The 20281-nt window shown below is 32.1% G+C and overlaps 1 protein-coding gene across 1 annotated transcript in view; it reads left to right on the top strand.

The window, feature by feature from the left end:
- The window catches only part of LOC143075388 (microfibril-associated glycoprotein 4-like), a 121721-nt gene extending 102927 nt beyond the window's left edge, over positions 1-18794 (top strand). The window contains exon 5 of the mRNA XM_076250780.1: positions 17313-18794. Coding sequence (XP_076106895.1) covers positions 17313-17572 — 260 coding nt within the window. The 3' untranslated portion in view covers positions 17573-18794. The remainder of the gene's footprint in view (positions 1-17312) is intronic.
- The last annotated feature ends 1487 nt before the right edge of the window (positions 18795-20281 follow it).

Below are 20281 nucleotides of genomic sequence, written 5' to 3'. Positions count from 1 at the left end.
ACATCTATTGAAAAAAGTAAAAAAATATAGCCAAAATATGGTAACTGAAATTTCTATGTCTTTGTGATGAAAGAAGGCAAGAACTGATGACATATATATATAACCTCAGATATGATAGTCTGTGACATGATGTCTTTTGATTGTTTTTGTCGTTACTTTGCTTTCTGTTGACTTATACCTTACATCCAGTTTTATTCATTACAAGCATTTTGTGAGAGAAGGAATACAAATATTATTAAATTATAAATAGTCTTAAATGACAATGATAGATACTTTACTAAAAACTTTAATAAACACTTTATTCTTCCGACACAAGTAAGAAAGAAACATAAACTGTATGTATATCACAAGTATCTATCGATGACAAAGTAAACATTATGTAAGAAAGAACAGCAGATTTTAATTTAGCTTTGAAACAAACACAAAGTACTTGACATACTTACAAAACTTGAGATTTGAGAATAAATTTAAGTTAAAGAAGTAGCTATTTCAATGCTAGGAAAACAGTCACATGTGCCACATGTAACTCCACGGAGGAGAAATATTAATGTTTAAAATTTATATTTTTGGATTCTCATTGTTTGTGCTGGCATCAACGACCGCATCAAACTCTACTGAGGATGTAGAGGTTCGGTTACTAGACAATCAAAATGCTCCATTAGTGGCAACCTTAGATTTGTCGAAAGCGGACGAACGTATACAGCAGTTTGAAAGCGATGCACTTGAAGCAAAAGTGAAAAGGTTGGAAGTAAATATGAATAATTTGAAATCACAAATGGCTAATTTTGAAAAGAACTTAACAAATCAGTTAACTGATTATATTAATGGAACGGTCGGAAAGATAGCAGAAGAAAACGGTAAGAAATTTATTTTATTGAAAAGATATATATTGAATGTCTTACTTAGGCAGTCTATTACGATTTGTTGTGTCGTATAAAGGTCACAGTTCATCCACATTCACCAAACACACAAGTATACCTGTTCTATCATCGGACACCGTGGTCCAGCGATTAAAGCTCACAAGTGATAACCCCACGGGTCACCTAATGCAAAATCTTTGATGTTATTAAGAAATCAATCGATTAATTCATCAAATAAATATAATAGAATGCGAATTATCATTATTACAATTTATATACCTATATGGAGTTATTTTCTTTTAGAACGACAGGTTATTCTTTTTCAGAATCAACCCGGACGATACCATGTTTCAATGAAATATGCTCAAAGGCATAAAATAATGACCTGTGTGAGGTCATTATTTTCCTTGATTAAAATGCAATCTATAATTTACTTCAAAATTTTATTCGTCTGATAGTTTTTTGTTGCCGATTTCGAAATTTATATTTTAAAGTTCAATCGATAAGAGATGTAAAAGAAATCTTCATTGCCCGCATTTTAATTTTAGAAACAAATAACGTGAAGTTTTGTTAATTCATCGCTACAATAAAGAAACATTATCATATATGTGAGATGAATTTTAATATAGACTTTCATAAATAAAAAGCCAGATTTAACATATTCGTGTGTTAGATTTTGAAAATCTTATTGAGTCACACTGAATATGTTGGTTGATTTTTGGTTGTTTGCTTAACGTCCAGTGGCAAATATTTCATGCATGTTACGGTCGGTCATTCATTTGATCAATCCTGACACCCCGAGGTGTGTTCTACGACAAGAAAAACCTTAAAATATGCATTATCTATAACATATTTTTATCTATAAACATATTATGAGGTGCACCTTGTGAGAATATGATTAAAATCCTTGGAAAATTTATGATGAATCATAATTATAGGATTAAGGACAAATATTGGATTCCAAATTTGTTATCGCCTATGGGAGAGTTCATTTCAATTTTTTTGGTTAAGGAAACCAAATGGGTGCAGATAGCACAACCTGCAAACATTATGTTTGGAAATGCACAATTTAGAAAGTCATCAAGAAAGTTTCATAAAATTCGATGCGGGGGTAAATGTTGATACATATGTGCAGTATATTATCCTTGGTTTTTCAGGCCACGTATAACCATACATCAGTGACATTTAGAGTTTATTTTGCGTATTAGGCTGACCAATTCGGATCGAAATGGAACATCGAAGAAAAACACACAAAGTATACATATGAAAATAAAAAATGGAAAGTAAAACCAACAAATAAAAAACGAAAAGCCCCCCCCCCCCCCCCCTTAAAAAAAGAAAACCGAAACAAAATCCTGAAAACCTCTTAGTTCTATTAGGGATTTTGCAGTTTGAATCGTAATAGAATGTTTTCACTCACATTGGAAGTTATAGTAACATTTTATTCAATAATGAACAGAAATGTCGAGGTTGAAACAAACAGTTTGTTTAAATAAAATAAAATATCTAATGTTGGAAAAATATATCCTGATTAAACTGAAATAATAAAGAAAACCTGTTAAAACTGGTTTAACACAGCAGATTAGTTTTGCGACTAGAGGCAATTCCTTTATAGCGGTTAATAAGTACTAATTTGTAAAATATTATATATACCGATTACATAAACATTTAAATAAATGGTTTAATTAGTCATTTCAATAAATAAAGACACGGTCTACTACCTGTAGGCATATGAGCATAGATTAATTATACAATGACATAGAAGCATATGGTAATGCAAAAATAATAATATTTACTATGTTGACTCTGGTTTATAAAACTGTAACGTGTAATGAGTTGAGTTGTAATGAACAGTCTTAATGTTTCAGCGTAACTTCAGCTGATTACATAAGATATAAATAGGTGTGTCCTCTAAAACATATTAGTAGAGGGGTTTCACTAATCATACAAAATGTGTAATCATTGATTTGTTTGATTGTACTACCTACGAAAAAGAAGCATTTCAAAATGCAAATGTATAACTTATTTATTATGTTTTTAAACTTCATATGAATAAGTGTGTCCTCTAAACATAAGTACAGTGTTGTTACTGAAGTGGTAATCATTGACTTGGTTAATGATAATGTCTTGAATAAAGTTCAGACAAATTACCAAAAGTACTCGATATTGTAAGTCACTTTGATATTCCGAACTCTTATACCCAAGGATGTTCTTGTTAACAATATCTGAAGGGAACGATCGTTTCGCGACAGCAATGATCGTAAAGACAATTTAAACACCTTTTCGTATACATATTTTGTTTTTCAATGTGAACTGGGGTGCATGTAGATAGTTGATATTTTGCAAAAATGAAAAAGAAAACAACTCTAATACAATTATTGCTTTTATTTCCAGAAAAATCAGAAAAGGCTTAACAACGTCCAATTGATTGCAAAGATGTCAAAATTCGTAAAGGAAACGGAGTTTATAAGATATATCCCGATCCTTTAGAACCAGGATTTGATGTCTATTGTGACTTTGAAACCGACAACGGTGGATGGACGGTAATTAATGTTATTGAGAGTTCATTTAAATTATCTCGAAATACATATTTAGTTAGATAATGATTATATCTTGGTCTTAAACATACATTGTCAATAACATATCAAGACGAGAATATATTAGTGTGATGTATAACATTAAAGCCGATCCTGGTTTTAGTCAGTTTCGTAAACAGCAATAGAGGCCGGATAATTTTTATATCTTTTTATGGTTTAACTAAGATGTGTGGGTTTCTTGCAGCATATGGCTTTAAATCAATTGTAAGCATGCTAAGCGTTAAACATGGCATTTGCTTATGTTTGTTCGAAGAAAAAAGCGAAATTGTGTCTGATAAAGTACTTAATAACATTATGAAGTCTTCAAAGTAGGACGCCTCCCGGAGCGGGAGTTTCTCGCTGCATTGAAGACCTATTGGTGACCTTCTGCTGTTGTCTGTTCTATGGTCGCATTGTTGTCTCGTTGACACATTTCTCATTACCATTCTAAATTTTATCAATCTCATCACACCTAGCACCAAGTCTATTTGTGAAAACAGTAACTGACCTATAATTAACAATGTACTTGCATGAGTTGTTTTTTTAAACTTTAGACATGTATATCATCATGCTTTGCATGGACAGCGGCCAATGTTGCCTGCTTAAAACCAGTCTACACCTCCCATGGAAAACAACTAGTGTATATAATAACTCAATCTAATCAGTAATTGGTAAACTGAAAGTCTTGTGTAAAATGCACAATGCAAAAATGTCTACATACTATATGTTTAAACTAACTTTATAATTTCAAAAGGATGGTAATTTGACTGACATTTGAATTTATTTTAAACATTTGGTACACAGGCTGCTTGCTTTTAAAGATTTATAACCGAATTGTTTAATCTTGTATGGATATTTAAACATCTATACGAATAAGCCGTTGAACGCACGAAATTATGCTTTGTTTTTTATATTGAAATGTGTGTACCGTGTGTGTGATTTCCCCCTGTAATATTATGATATCGGGATATGCGGATAACAAGTTTAATTAATATTTAGATGTTTCTTGCAAAATATATTTTTTCTCTGATTTAAAGCAGGAGACACAAACATTAATCATGTTTCTTAAACATGCTGTTTTACTAACAATTTCGTAGATTTGAAAACAGTTTGGATACATACTGACTCTCCTTAAATTAAATACTGAAGACTGTTCTACTGATTTCATAAGAATTGTTTTATCAGGTGTTTCAGAGAAGAATAAACGGACAGACAGATTTTTATAGGAATTGGGAAGCTTATACAAATGGATTTGGAGATATGGAGGCAGAATTTTGGTTAGGTAGATATGTTTTAAATTTGTAATTACTACTATCATTGATTTTTTTTTAAGTCACCAATTATTTTAGTTATTTTAACTTATGAGTAAATATTAATGAGCAGTTTGAAGCCAAAAAATGAATGATATTAATAACTCATACAATCAATCAATCATTCAATCAATAACATGTTCTAAAGCATTTATGGACATGGTACATGTAATAAAACATCGCTCCATTACTATTGCAATTATAATCAAATTTTAGTATCAAACAAATTTGAGTTGAATATTAAAAAAACCATGTACATGAACTTCATACTTTGACATACATAACGTATATTGAAAAAAAAACTGCAGTAGACGTCCATGAACGCTGTAAAAATGTTATCATAAGTTTTATTTTCATGTGACAACGGTGTGTTTTTACATATCTTATCCTATTGTTATGTTCTCTTTCTGCAATTTGTTTAACAAACGGATAAAAAGACAAATTACAAGTTCTTTACTTGTTTTAAATTATTATATAATTGGAGATAAAAATTATCCAAGTGAAATTTAATCCATCACTGTTTCTTAATGTAAGTGAAAAAAGTCATGTGATCAGCGAGATTTAAAAAATCGGAATGGGTGCTGCCTCTTGATCATGAACAAGCTGTAGGATACATGTAGCTAGTTCTTTAATACTTTTGTCGCAGGTTGAATATCTGATAACGCAATATCCAAAGCATTTATTTTACTAACACTCTGACTCAAATAACAAACAAACAAATACGTATCCCTATACTAAAAAAAGGAAAGTAATTCACTTCATGTAATGCATCAAATATGATTCGAGCAAATCTATTAATCGTATCTTGAATTCATAATAGGTAACCAACTGATACATACACTGACTGCAGCTGGAAAAAGCGAATTAAGAGTAGATATATTCGACTTTGATGGTAACAGGGCTTACGCAAAATATTCCACATTCGATGTAGGTGATGCTGTGACAAACTATAAACTTACTGTTGGTGGTTACAGTGGGAATGCTGGTGAGTTGTAATTTATAAAAGAGAAAAACAATTACAAATAAATCATGAGATGAAAATATGAAAAAGGGTAACCCGTTTCTGATTCCCGAATATTATGCATTGTGTTTAACAATTCTTTGAAATCAAGTGTATTGACATTTGTAACATATACTATTCATGCAGTCTTGGAAGTGGTCAAACCCATCATAATATGATAACTAGATGAGATTGTTTTGTAATTGATACAAATTATTCTTATTGTTTATTGCTGCCATTGTTGATCTTATTTGTCTTTTTACTATTAGAACAAACAAAACAATTTCATACTACTAATCTGACCTCTCCGTGAGCATGTTAAATGAGAAACATTGAGACAAATTAAAAAACCAATTGTTCAAAGAACAATTGAAGGTCTTTCCACAAGTAAAGATCTATTTTATTATCAAAATATTAAAAATCAATCTAAAATGTTTATTCCTATGACTTTATAATGTATAAGTATGAATTTAAAGCAAACGTCAAAATCTAAAACGTCCTATTAACCTTTGACCTTGACCTCAATTTCTAGGTCATCAACCAAGGACCTCAAATAAAAAGACCCTAGGTCTGTAATATGTATGGTTAAAGAGTTATATCACTTTAGGCATGATTTTAAATATAAGATGGGCGAAAACTCTCATTTCTTGTTTACGCACCCTTCCAACCAAAATTTATAAGTTACAACATGTCGCAACCCACAATTTAGTAAAAATAATTTGTCAATATCTTTCACGGTTATTGGAAATAAGAGAAAATAAGCCAAACTAAAAATTTAGAATATGACCTTGACCCTTGACCTTGACCTTATTTTCATTTTTTTGGACCGAGGAACTTAAATCCAAAGACTCTAGGCCTATATCGCTGATGGTTTACCAGTAAGAAACGCATATCATTTATATCAAATGCATAAGGGGAAATAACTCTCACATGGAGTCTCCGGATAGCTTCGGTCCAAATGAATATCCTAATGCTGAAAAAGTAACGAGCAATTTGGTAAAATAAATTTGTCATAATCTTTTACGGTTGCGAAGGAGTAGTGGCCACAAGAAAAACAGTGTTCGGGGAGATAACTCATACAACGTAAAGTATTTTGTTACGCGGTTGTAAATTTTTTAAGCGTATGACCTATACAATATCATATTCCAAATATCTAAGCGACAACTTATTAAACAACAATACTACGCAAGACAAAAAATTAGGCGGAAGAAAATAAATAATAATTAAAAACCAATTGTTCAGAGAACAATTGAAGGTCTTTCCATCAAAACAATGTATTTTGATATGAAAGTTGTGAAAATAAGTTTAAAATGTCATTTCAATCGTCAAATGATAGCTTCTAGTACGCTGATTCCAAAAATATTTGGTTTCCATACATTTTTTTAAATAAGGGAGATAATTTGTTACTTCCGGTTTGAAAAATGTTACTTACGATTATATTTGAATATTTACTTGACACTGATTCCAAAAATATCTGGTTCTATATACTTTTATATTAATAAAGTACAAAAAATAGCTACTTCCGGTTTACAAAAGGTCACTTCCGGTTGTTTCTTTCAAGGTTAAATGGTTTGATACCTTTTTCCAAAAATTTCATAGCTTTATCATGTATACATATAAAATAAAAGCAAAGGTCAAAATCTAGAACGTCAAATTAAGCTATGACCTTGAGATCAATTTCAAGGTCATGAACTAAGGACCTCAAATCAAAAGACCATAGGTCTTAATTATATTTGGTTAATGACTTATATCACCAAACACGTATTTTTAAATACAAGAGGGGAGAAAACTCCCTTTTACGTTCATCGTGCCCTTGCAATAAAAATTTATGTGTTACGACATGTCGCAACTAACAATTTAGTAAAAATAATTTGTTGATATCTTATATGGTCTTTGGATATAAGTGAAAATAAGCCAAATTCAAATATTAGAATATGACCTTGACCTTTGACCTTGACCTAATTTTCATTTTTTTGGACCAAGGACCTCAAATCAAAAGATCCTAGGTCTCTATCACTTATGGTTTATAAGATAGAAATGCATATCACTATTATCAGATGCATAAGGGGAAATAACTCTCATATGGAGCGGTCATATTGCTTCGGTCGAAATAGGACAAATCATGCAAAGGATATAACGAGCAATTTTGTAAAATAAATTTGTCTTTATCTTTTACGGTTGTGAGCACAAGGAAAACAGTGTTTGGGGAGATAACTCCTACAAAGAAAAGTATTCGGTTACTCAGGGTAAATTTCAAAAGCGCATAAACTGTTCGATATCATATACCAAATATCAAAGCAAAATATTGCGAAACAAATGTTTATCGCAAGAACAAAATTAGGCGGAAGAAAAAAAAATAAATTAAAAACCAATTGTTCAGAGAACAACTGAAGGTCTTTCCACCAGTTAATATCTATTTTGATATTAAAATATTAAAAATCAGTCTAAAATGTCAGTTCATATGGCTTTATGATGTATAGATATGAATTTAAAGCAAAGGTCAAAATCTAGAACGTCAAATTAACCTATGACCTTGACCTCAATTTCAAGGTCACAAATTGAGGATCTCAAATCAAAACACCCTAGGTCTCTTATATGTATGGTTAATAAGTTATATCACTTTACACATAATTTTAGATATGATAGGGGCAAAAACTCCCATTCATTGTCTATGCACCCTTTCAACTAAAATTATTAAGTTACGACATGTCGCAACTAACAATTTAGTCAAAATAATTTGTGGATATCTAATACGGTTTTTGGAAATGAGTGGAAATAAGCCTAATTCAAAAGTTAGAATATGACCTTGACCTTTGACCTTGACCTTATTTTCATTTTTTTGGACCAAGGACCTCAAATCAAAAGATCCTAGGTCTCTATCACTTATGGTGTTCCAGTTTAAAATACATTTCAAAATTTCAAATACAAAAAGGGAAATAACTCTCATATGGAGCGTTCATATTGCTTCGGTCGAAATTGGATAAATCATGCAAAGGATTTAACGAGCAATTTTATAAAATAAATTTGTCGTAATCTTTTACGGTTGCGAAGGAGTTGTGATCACAAGGAAAACAGTGTTTGGGGAGATAACTCCTACAAAGAAAAGAATTCGGTTACGCAGGGTAAATTTCAAAAGCGCATAAACTTCGATATCATATACCAAATATCTAAGCGACATATTGCGAAACAAATATTTATCGCAAGAACAAAATAAGGCGGAAGAAAAAAAAAAAATTAAAAACCAATTGTTCAGAGAACAATTGAAGGTCTTTCCACATCAAAGAAACTTTGAAAAGAAGCTAGTTTCTTCAGACTGATGCAATAAATAATGGTTTTTATATATTTGAAAGTGAACTTAAGTAGATAATATGCTACTTCCGGTTCAGTAAATGTTACTTTTGGTCTCATATGATAGGTTCTTTCACACTGATTCCAAAAATATATGGTTTCTATATACTTTTGCCTGTAAACCGGGATATAATTGACCACTTCCGGTTTACAGAAAGACACTCCTAGTCTTTAGTGATTAGTAAATGTATTTAAATTACAAAATATATGGATTCTGAGTACTTTGATATGAAAAGAGTGCAAAAATAGCTACTTCCGGTTTTCTCAAGGTCACTTCCGGTTGTCATTTATCAAGGTCAAATATCACCTAACTTTTTGTACAATATCATATGGCTTTATAAGGAACATAGTTGAAGTTATAATCAAATAACTTTATATTAAGACATTTCAGGGGCACTAACTCCTATAAGATGCCATTAAAATGTATCAGACCAAATATAACATATCTTCATTACAATTAAGCAAACCATTTTGCACTTGTTTTTTTTATATGTATCTTTCAAATTGTCGGAGAAAATGCAAAAACTTACAAAAGTCACAATTTAGAACTTGACCTTGACCTTTGACCTTGACCTAATTTTCATTTTTTTGGACCAAGGACCTCAAATCAAAAGATCCTAGGTCTCTATCACTTATGGTGTTCCAGTTTAAAATACATTTCAAAATTTCAAATACAAAAAGGGAAATAACTCTCATATGGAGCGTTCATATTGCTTCGGTCGAAATTGGATAAATCATGCAAAGGATTGAACGAGCAATTTTATAAAATAAATTTGTCGTAATCTTTTACGGTTGCGAAGGAGTTGTGATCACAAGGAAAACAGTGTTTGGGGAGATAACTCCTACAAAGAAAAGTATTCTGTTACGCAGGGTAAATTTCAAAAGCGCATAAACTGTTCGATATCATATATCAAATATCTAAGCGACATTTTGCGAAACAAATGTTTATCGCAAGAACAAAATTTGGCGGAAGAAAAAAAAAATAATCAAAAGAAAAACAATAGGTCTTTCCACAGAAAAGTGGAAAGACCTAATAATCAGAAGAAAACAATAGGTCTTTCCACAGAAAAGTGGAAAGACCTAATTAAAAACCAATTATTCAGAGAACAATTGAAGGTCTTTCCACAAGTAAAGATCTATTTTTATATGAAAATATGAAAAAAACAGTTTAAAATGTTAGTTCTTTTTGCTTTATGATGTATTAATATGAATTTGAAGCAAAGGTCAAAATCTAGAACGTCCAATTAGCCTATGTCCCTGACCTAAATTTCAAAGTCACTAACAAAGGACCTTAAATCAAAAGACTCTAGGTCTTAAATATGTATGGTTAATGAGTTATATAGCTTTACAAGTAATTTCAAATAAAGGATGGGTGAAAATTCCCATTAATTGTCTACGTATCCATTCAACCAAAAAAGAAATAACGACATGTCACAACTAAAATTTATTTGTCGATATGTCATACGGTATTTGAAAATAAGTGAAAATAAGCCAAAATCAAAATTTAGAAGATGACCTTGACCTTTGACCTTGACCTCATTTTCATTTTTTTTAACCAACGACCTGAAATCAAAAGACCCTAGGTCTCTATCACGTATGGTTTACCAGTTAGAAACGCATTACACTTATATCAAATACATAAGGGAGGGGCCTGATGGGGGGGGGGTCTCATCACGATTCACGAGTTGATTTTTTGTCAATCACGAGTCACAGAAAATAAATTTCCATGATCACGGATCACGAAAATATAAAAAGAGTATCACCAATCAATCTCGATAATAGAGATTCAGAAGCTGGTTGTTTGGTGCAATTAAGCTACAATCAAATACATTACTGGCTCATTACTTGTTTACATGTTGAATTCTCCAAGGTTCTAAATTAAATCGTTAAAAACAGTTACATTCTGACTTCTTTTATTGTATAATAATAATATTTCATAGAAATGTTTTACTGGCGTAAATACCACGGAACCACATCTGTGTTTTATCTTGAGGCTAAACTAAGAGATTATAAAGTATATATATTTATTTTGTCAATAAAATTTACTGCTGAGCCTGATTGTTCTCCCACTCCTGCTGGTTGTCCCTTGAAGAAAACTAAGACATTCTGGGGTGTCAATAACATTGTCCGTTTCTTCAGTGTAGTCCACATCTGATTCTGAATCATATTCAGAAACTTGATCATAGTCCGTGTTACCTTCTTCAGCTATTGAAGGAAATGTGATTTTTTCACTTGTGGTACTGTAAGTTGCATTTTTGTACATATTAAGTGGTAATGTGCCAGTGTTGTACATTGTCGTTTGCTGTCGTACTGATCTTTGTCGAACACACTTTCCGAAGTCCTGGGCCCACTCACGCATTTTTCGTTCCTGGTCCTTTGACAGCAGGGCTTTTGGTTTCAAGTGCTCCATAGCATGTCATTTTTTTTCAGGAATAGGGTAATAAGAGGAGAGATGCGTAAAGTAGTAGGCAGCCCACAGGACACTCCTTTTTATTCCCTCATACACCGTATTGCTTAAGTTCCGGGCATGTTCTAACATAGTTGGTAATTGGCATTTGAAATGTCCAAGAGCATGTAAGTTTTCAACGCATACAATGAGACAAGACAACATGTTAATGAGTATTGACGAATTAATTGACGTTATTTGACTTTGCAAATAACTCAGTTCACTATTGATCATGTCTACGGACTTCAAAGTTTTCGATGATATGGTTCCATCTGGCCCATTAAGTTGTCTGTCTGTGTCTAGAATAACTTGAACGCTTCGCACAGTTTCATGGAGATAGTCCGATAACCGTCGAACCAGGTCTTTTGCTCCCTCAAGATTAGCCCTTTCGACATTTTGATGTTTGAAATGTACCCCAAAAGCTTCAAATGTGTCAAAAACCTGACAGAACCTTTCATGTCTGTAATAACCTTCACACAACCGGTTTGGGCATCGCAAACAAATATGTTTTTCATTTCAGTACAGAGGGAGAAAAGCTGAGAAAATGATGCTTTGTCACAAGGTCCATTATCATTACCTATTTGTCCAGTACCAGCTACAACTGTAACCGATGGTCCAATAATTTCTTTGACTTGATTGCATCCCGAATCACAGAAAATAACGGTTTCGTCATATCCAGATACACTTGAACATAAAGTACACTCCCCAGTACCATTAGTTAGTTTTCTTACTGCTACGCCGGTTGCCATATCAAGTGTAACTAAGCCTCCTGGGTTTCCGTTGTGCACCATGTATGCTTGGTTTTCATGCAAAGCCATGCATGTAACTTCTCTAACGTAAGTTGGATAATTTGCAATATGATTTACAACTCCCTTCATAATAACACCATCAGAGTTAATATCTACTGTGCTAAGCATTCTTTCGATATCAGAACTTACTAAAAGCATTTGTGCTGCTGCTTTGGAAATGCACGATGGTAAATAATCTGCTATATCAACAGTGTCAATCTTTATCCGTCTCTCCTTGTAAGTCTTTTCCAGGCTTTGTAGATAGTTTGTTAGTCTGTTTTTCAAATCTGCAACTGTTCCATTAGTTGGGATATCTCGTTTTCTAGCTTCTTCAATAAGTTCGCCTTTTTTTAGGTTTTTCATGTTCAATTTTCCTGTGTTTTTTGGGTAAACTGAAATTGTTTTGTTGTGTTCACAAATGTACACTGTACCCTCAATATATGCTAGACTTCTTGCATCACTGTATTCTCCAACAATTTTAACTTCGGCTGGGACATGCTGTCTTATCTCGAGTAATCTTGAAGAAGAAGTTTTCGGATTGTGATCTATAACGTATAGGGTCCCTAGGTTTGCAGCAGTAATGGCAATCGGATGTGGATACAGTCCAACCTTGTTACTTGCGCTTATTTTGTATTTATCAGGGATTATTGTGTGTACTATACATGCACGGATTCAAGAAATGTAGGAACAGACGATTTTGTCAAATGAAGTATACAATTGATATCCATTCCATCCTTGTGAGTGACCGAATCCCTAGGTAAAATTCGTTTCAATTCTGCATGTGCATCTCTAACAGTGTGTACACGTGGTAGACATGATCGTTGCGTATCCAACAAAATGGACCAGTTCGCAAAGCTTGCTTTCAAACTTTTGCCAACATGCACTGCATCAGGAAGAACAGCAAATATGTACTTTGATTCCACTATACCAGCCTCTCGGTCAGATATCAACAATTCGAATGCCGTTTTGTTGCCCTGTTCACAATCTGCCGTGATGACCAGAACAGCACCCCTTTTACATTGAACACCGTTTTCAATACACCTATTGCATGCACGAATTGAGGGAATATGGCTCAAATGGTTTTTTGTTTTTACAGGCGTCACATAGTTTGCCTTGTTCAGTGCATTCACTGCAGCTGCTATTACAATTAGAAACACTGTCCTTGTGTAGGATATGTCGCATACTAGTCGCTTGTTGCAAACACCTAAGACATGTTTGAACTATACAAACTTCGTAGAGAAACTGGGATTTAATGTCTTCCCCTGTTTTACCAGATTTTGGTTTGTATGTCACTGCAACAGGGAGACTTATATTATTGTCAATTGTTGAAATGTAAGTGATGTTTGCATCTGTTACAACATTCTGTCTAAGGAAATCAGGATCCGAATTCGAATTTTTTCGAACAAAGTCGAAACTAGCCGTGTCCTTAAGACCAATATTGACCTTTTGGTGTTCATCATGAAGTATGCTAGGTTTGAGAGCAGTCCCATCATTTGGGGGAATAGCTTTGATTAAAATTAAAATCTTAATCCTGAAGATGTAACGAGTAATTTAGTAAAATAAATTTGTCGTAATCTTTTATGGTTGTGAAGGAGTGGTGGCAGCAAGAAAAACAGTGTTTGGGGAGATTACTCTTACAACGTAAAGTATTTGGTTACGCCTTTGTCAATTTTTAAAGCATATAACCTATAGGATATTATATTCAAAATATCTAAGAGACATCTTTAGAAACACCTATACTAGCAAGAAAAACATTAGGCGGAAGAAAGAATAAATAAATATAAAAAAGTATATAAAATATATAAAATATATAAAAAAGCAATTGTGAACGGTCTTTCCCCCTTTTGAAACATGATTGATGGTGTGTGTGTGTGTGTGTGTGTTTGTGTGTGTTTGTGTGTGTGTGTGTATGTGTGTGTGTGTGTGTGTGTATGTGTGTGTGTGTGTGTGTGTGTGTGTGTGTGTGTGTGTGTGTGTGTGTGTTTGTTTGTTTGTTTTTTTGTTTGTTTGTTTGTTTGTGTAAGGGGTCTATATTATTGTTTTACCGCAGAGGTTTCATGTTTAGTTTGGAAAGTTTTCATTTTATTTCAGGTCCAGCGCGCGCCAGATTGAGGAAACATCACGTGACGCGGGTTTATAATAACGAAAACTTAGTATATTTATTCCTTTTTAGGTGTATAGAGATGGAATGTATACAATGTATTTCTTTTGTCATTGTAGGAAATTGACATTTTTGATCAAAGTTCACCAGCAGTGCATGATTTGGATTTAATTGATCCGGTGTAACTTTAAAACACATTTAAGGATTATTTTCTGATAATGTACATTTTTCAGCACCTGTTTGTAACACAGATAAGAATTTCAATCTAGGAGCAGACATTTTATTATGGGATTTCACTGAGATTTACGGACCAAGCTTGCCATTTCTTTTCTCTAGGAAAAGTCTTGAAAGATATCTGCACCACGTTGTTTTATGAACTTTAAGTACATGTATGCCCTGCTGATTGCAAATTTTGGGATGGATTAGACTTGTAGTTTCAGAGAATAACTGATAACAAACATGTGTATTTTTTTTCGAGAAGAGATGTAAAGAACAATATTAAAATTCAATTCTTCTTGAATAATTGAGAGTTTATTCCTTCCATATTGTTTTAAATAAACTGTCATACATATTGATTGGTTGGTTGGTTGGTTACTGATGCGATAAATTATAGTTTAATTATATTAATGAGTGATATAAGGGAGATAATATGCTACTTCCGGTGAAATGAATGTCACTTCCGGTCTCATATGATAGCTTCTTTCACACTCATTCCAAAAATATATAGTTTCCATATACTTTTGTATGTAGAATAGGAGATCATTGGCTACTTCCGGTTTGTTGGAAGTCTTTATAGTCTTCAGTAATCAGTTTATGTATCTATATGACAAAATATATGGATTCTGAGTACTTTTCCATGAAATAACTGCAAAAAAGGCTACTTCCAGTTTTCTCAAGGTCACTTCCGGTAGTAATTTGTCAAGGTCATTTGTCACCTAACCTTTTGTACAAGGTCAAACGCCTTTATATGAACTAAGTTCTGATAATAGCTTGATATTTTACACTACTCATTGTAGACGGAATATTTTCTTGACTTCTATGGATATAGTTGATTTTTATATTTGGTCTGAGGATTGATATATTGAGTTTAATGGTTGTAGCGTAGAAATGTTTACATCCGCACTGCATCCACTTCCTATTTGTCGATAGTTTGAAATTATATAACACTGTTTATAGAGAATAATTTTTCAAAGTTTTCTTGGTTTACATGAAAGAGAATGATTTTTATTGGGACTGCAGATGGATAAATTGCTACTTCAATCTTGCTTGCACCAAGGCAGGGACATATCTGGTATCGGTATTGTTTCTCAATGTTGAGGTATACTTGGAAAAGCATTAACAACGGTGTACTTTAGAACTGATGCCGGTTGATTTAATTAGTTACTATCATTTTGATTGGAATCTAGTAGTAAGGTTGATACTTTGTTACCTCTATCAGTTGCTTGTAACAATGCACGTCTAGCCCGGGTATCGATCGTTACATGCACCCCTATGTTGAGATACATATGGAAAATAATAACGACGGTGTACTTTGGAACTATGCTACGGATTTGGTAAACGTTTGCTTACAACTTTTGCTGGTTAAACAACAAATGAACATTGATTATTTTTAGCTTTTTTAATTCATTCACATAGTACTGATTGAGTTCTTTCAAAATAGTTGAACATTTGAATAGAAAGTGCTTTTCTTTTACAAATTATGAATTGGATGGAGAGTTGTCTAGATGGCCTCATAGCACATCTTCTTATAACCACATAACATCGTCTCAAAACTTTCTTAAATATTACTTAAAGTCATCAAATCAATAGATTTTTGCTTGTAAAAAGTAAATGTTGTTGATACATAGATTTCCGTCATAATGATGTAAAATTTAAATAAGGTCATAGTTTTTGTTTTTATGGTTAACTTTATTCAAAGTGGTGTTGAAATTAAAACAAAAATGCCCCAAACGTCGAAAAAAATGTAACCTTATCGCGTTGTAAGCCGAACAACTTCGTGTTTATAGTACAAAATGTACGTACTAGTAAACAGATTAGCTAATACACAAAAAGCAAAGTCAGTGACAATATGATATTCAATATGATTACAGAAAAAATGTATGTGAACGGATTTCAGATTTATGTGCTCTCTATAGAAATGATGAACCTATTTTGAAAGAATTCAATCAGTAATGAGAATTGTTAAGAAACAACTTTCGATCAATATCTTCACTGGCATTGTTTAATTATTGATTTTCCCGAGTTTCCCATAAGAAGAGTGATTTTTCTATTGAACTCATTCACTTCATATCCAACCGACTCTCTGTTATTCAAAAAGTAAGATTTTAAAAGCGATAATTGAATGAGCAAAAAATACAGAAATGCATGATAGCCTTTTTTAAATCAATGTTTTATTAGATATAGTTAATATTATTAGATCACCTGAATTGCATTGGTTATTTCAGAAGATAAAATACTTTATTGATATGACAACCAAATAGGCTCATATGTAAATCGATATCCATTTGATGTTGTTTTAATTCTAATGAAAAAGATATAAATATGTTTATCTTTCACTAAATACAGAAAAATAAGTAAAAATTAATATCTCTTTATTTAATAACTTATCAAATAAATCTTTATGTTTAAATACACATTGCAAACGATAGGCAACGCGATTGATTAAATAATTGAATAGTAATGTCCATCGGTAAACAATGGATGTATGTTTGTTCACTTCAGTCACATGATACTTATGTCATAAGATATATTAATTAATCTGATATTGAAAAGTCTACTATGTTTTGCGATTTCATAACATTAATCTTAAGAAAATTTTTATAGCTTTATCTGACACTGTTAAAATAATGTTTTTGTAATGTTTTGTTCTTATACTAATAACAGGAAACAGCCTGGAGTACCATAAAGGTCAAGCTTTTACTACCAAAGACAGGGACAATGATCCATGGACATATAGCACTTTCAAAAATAATTGTGGAAAATATCACCAGGGCGCTTGGTGGTATCAACAATGTGCACATTCCAACCTAAATGGATTATATATTGAAGGAGGAAAGATTAGTAGGGGAGGAATGTTTTGGTCTCATTGGAAAAATAACCAGTATTCAATGAAGTCTTCGTCAATGATGATCAGGAGACTGTAATATCATAAGCAAGTCAATTAATATTACAGCTAAATTTGTATATAGAAAAAGATTTATTTGTACCATTTCATATTGCATTGTATGATCATTGTAAGTTCTTACATTTCCAGGATGAATTTGTCTATTTTGATGATCTTACTTATAGTATGTAATTTGCTGTAAAAATTTCTTATCCTCGTGCTCATAGTATATACATGTATCTAATAATATAATATATAGCGTAGTATTCTCCTGTTTTCCTTGGATATATTGATCACCTGTTTCAACGGTTATTTTATTTTTCCGAAGCTCTGTTTCTTTTTTTTAAGTATATTGACGTTGTTTTTTTATGTATATATTGATGGTCAATATACAAATTCTTGCTAAATTTAGATATATGACGTCATTAACGTCACCCATAACACACATAGAAGAAGCGCAGCAGCAGACGAAAGATTATTTGCAAGTATTATGAAGTATATCATGATTTTATGTAAAATGCAGAAGCATATATATAGCTTATTGACCTCGTCAAAAGTCCATAATTGATGCTTGCCTGTTAGTTATACACCAGTTTAACCTAAGCTTGCATATAATCTTACTCAGCTAGTAAAAATAGATATTGTGTAAAATATCTTTTCGGGTAAAGTTTTTGCTCACATATATTTTGACCGTGGAGAATGGCTACTGCATTTATACGTTTATGACATCAAAATTACATAAAATTGGATCTTTCTGCACTTAAATGGTCACAACTATTCATTTGTCAAAAAATATAAACCCTTTTTTAAAGCTTTGAATAAGTTTACTATTATATTGCAATTTAATGGGCCAAATATTTACCTCCCTTTCAATTTTTAATAAACTACATGCTTAATTATCGTCAATAGGGTTTTATACGTCCAAAATGAGAGATCTCAATAAGGAGGCTGTACTTGATAGAGGAAGATTGCCAATCACGAACGTGGAAGTATAATGTTAAATTATTATGGTGTACTCTGCTCATATATGCTTGTATGGCTGCTTCAGTGGACATGTATTTTGTAGTAGGTCAATCTGTCAAAAATGGCAGGTTTAAGCATTTTTCTATATTTCAGTTTATTGTCTGTCAACAGTCATATAGCTACAAATAATTTTCCATAATGTTTACTATCATGAAAAATATCAGATTTCCAGTTGTTCAATCAATAAAGGTAACGGTATTATATAAACTCAGAATAGATACCAGGATTTAATTTTGTATTTACGCCAAACACGCCTTTTGTTTACAAAAGATTCATCAGTGACGCTCGAATAAAAACAAGTCAAAACTTCTGAATAAAGTACGAAGTTGAAGAGCATTGAGGACCAAAATTCCTATTTTTTAGCCAAAGACAGCTAAGGCAATGTATTTTCGAGGTATAAAAGCCTTTATATTTTCTGAAAAAAATGATTAATTGATCCTGGTTTAATGGCTAACCAAACCTTCTGCTTGATGACAAGGCTAAAACTATCGCTAAGATTGCAACCCTATATGAAAAATGAAAGATATACAACACAAACACACATTACAGAGAAACGCACAAACGATAGCAGAACATTGACACAACATGCAAACTGCAGAACAACAACGAGCATATCCTAGTTAGGAAAACCACTACAGCATACCGTGACAATGGTATATGGAAAGGCAGTTTAATATATACTTGGACTACAAACGGTTATCTAAACGAAACCATATAATGCAACATTAAACATAAATACATGAACATTGGATGTACAAATACCGAACACGAACAGCAATGCAAATTGACAGTCGGTATAACAGTCATATTCGGAATACGATATTGATGGTATTGAAAGATTAAACAAGTATATGAATTTTTTGGACAACAAACGATACGGCATAAAATATTATTCAAACGAAACCATAACAGAAACATCAAAAACAAAATCAAAAACAAAATACATGAATGTTGGACATATTATATATACAAAATGAATCATTTCAAATGAACATAAAGTACATTATCAATTACAAAAGTATCAATCAATAAAAGTTTCTCGTCATTATCATCCGAACGAAAATTTATAGTTTCTAACATCTTGAAAATCTTGTTCAACGTTTTGCTTAAATGTTAAATATTTCTTTGCTTTTATAGAAATTAAAATTATTACACAATGTTGAAGTGTGTACACCTATATTTGACATATTTACCTCTTATGTATGTTTGTTTTGTTCACACATCATGATCAATATACTGCAACGTAATATTGCGATTTTAACACAAGTGAGAGGTTTAGTTGTCCAAAAAAAGGTTTAATCCATCATTTTCTTCATAAAAAATCACCGAGTCAGAAATACGACATTTGTCATCCATTCATTTGATGTGTTTGAGCTTTTAATCTTGCCATTTGAATATTGACTTTCTGTTTTGAATTTTCCTTGTAGTTCGGTATTTATGTTATTTTTACTTTTTGTTCGTACAGAATTGCTAGCTTTCTAAGATAACACCCTGGTTATAGTGCGATTCGGGTTGTTACTTTTTTTAAATTTCTATGGGGCGTTTGGTAACTATAGTTTGTATTTATAATAGTTTTCTGTTTTGCTATGATATGAATTGTATCGTTTGAATTGTTCTCGCTTTATAATTGTAAGGCCTTTTTTAGCTTGCTATGCGGAATTGTTCTACAGAGGGACATTTTTCAATTGGTAATAATACCATAACTTCATTTTATTTACATGGGCGG

Source organism: Mytilus galloprovincialis, chromosome 5, assembly GCF_965363235.1.
Source record: "Mytilus galloprovincialis chromosome 5, xbMytGall1.hap1.1, whole genome shotgun sequence".
Classification (NCBI taxonomy): Eukaryota; Metazoa; Mollusca; class Bivalvia; order Mytilida; family Mytilidae; genus Mytilus; species Mytilus galloprovincialis.
Note: the sequence above shows the minus strand (reverse complement) of the source record. Positions and strands in the feature narration are given on the sequence as shown.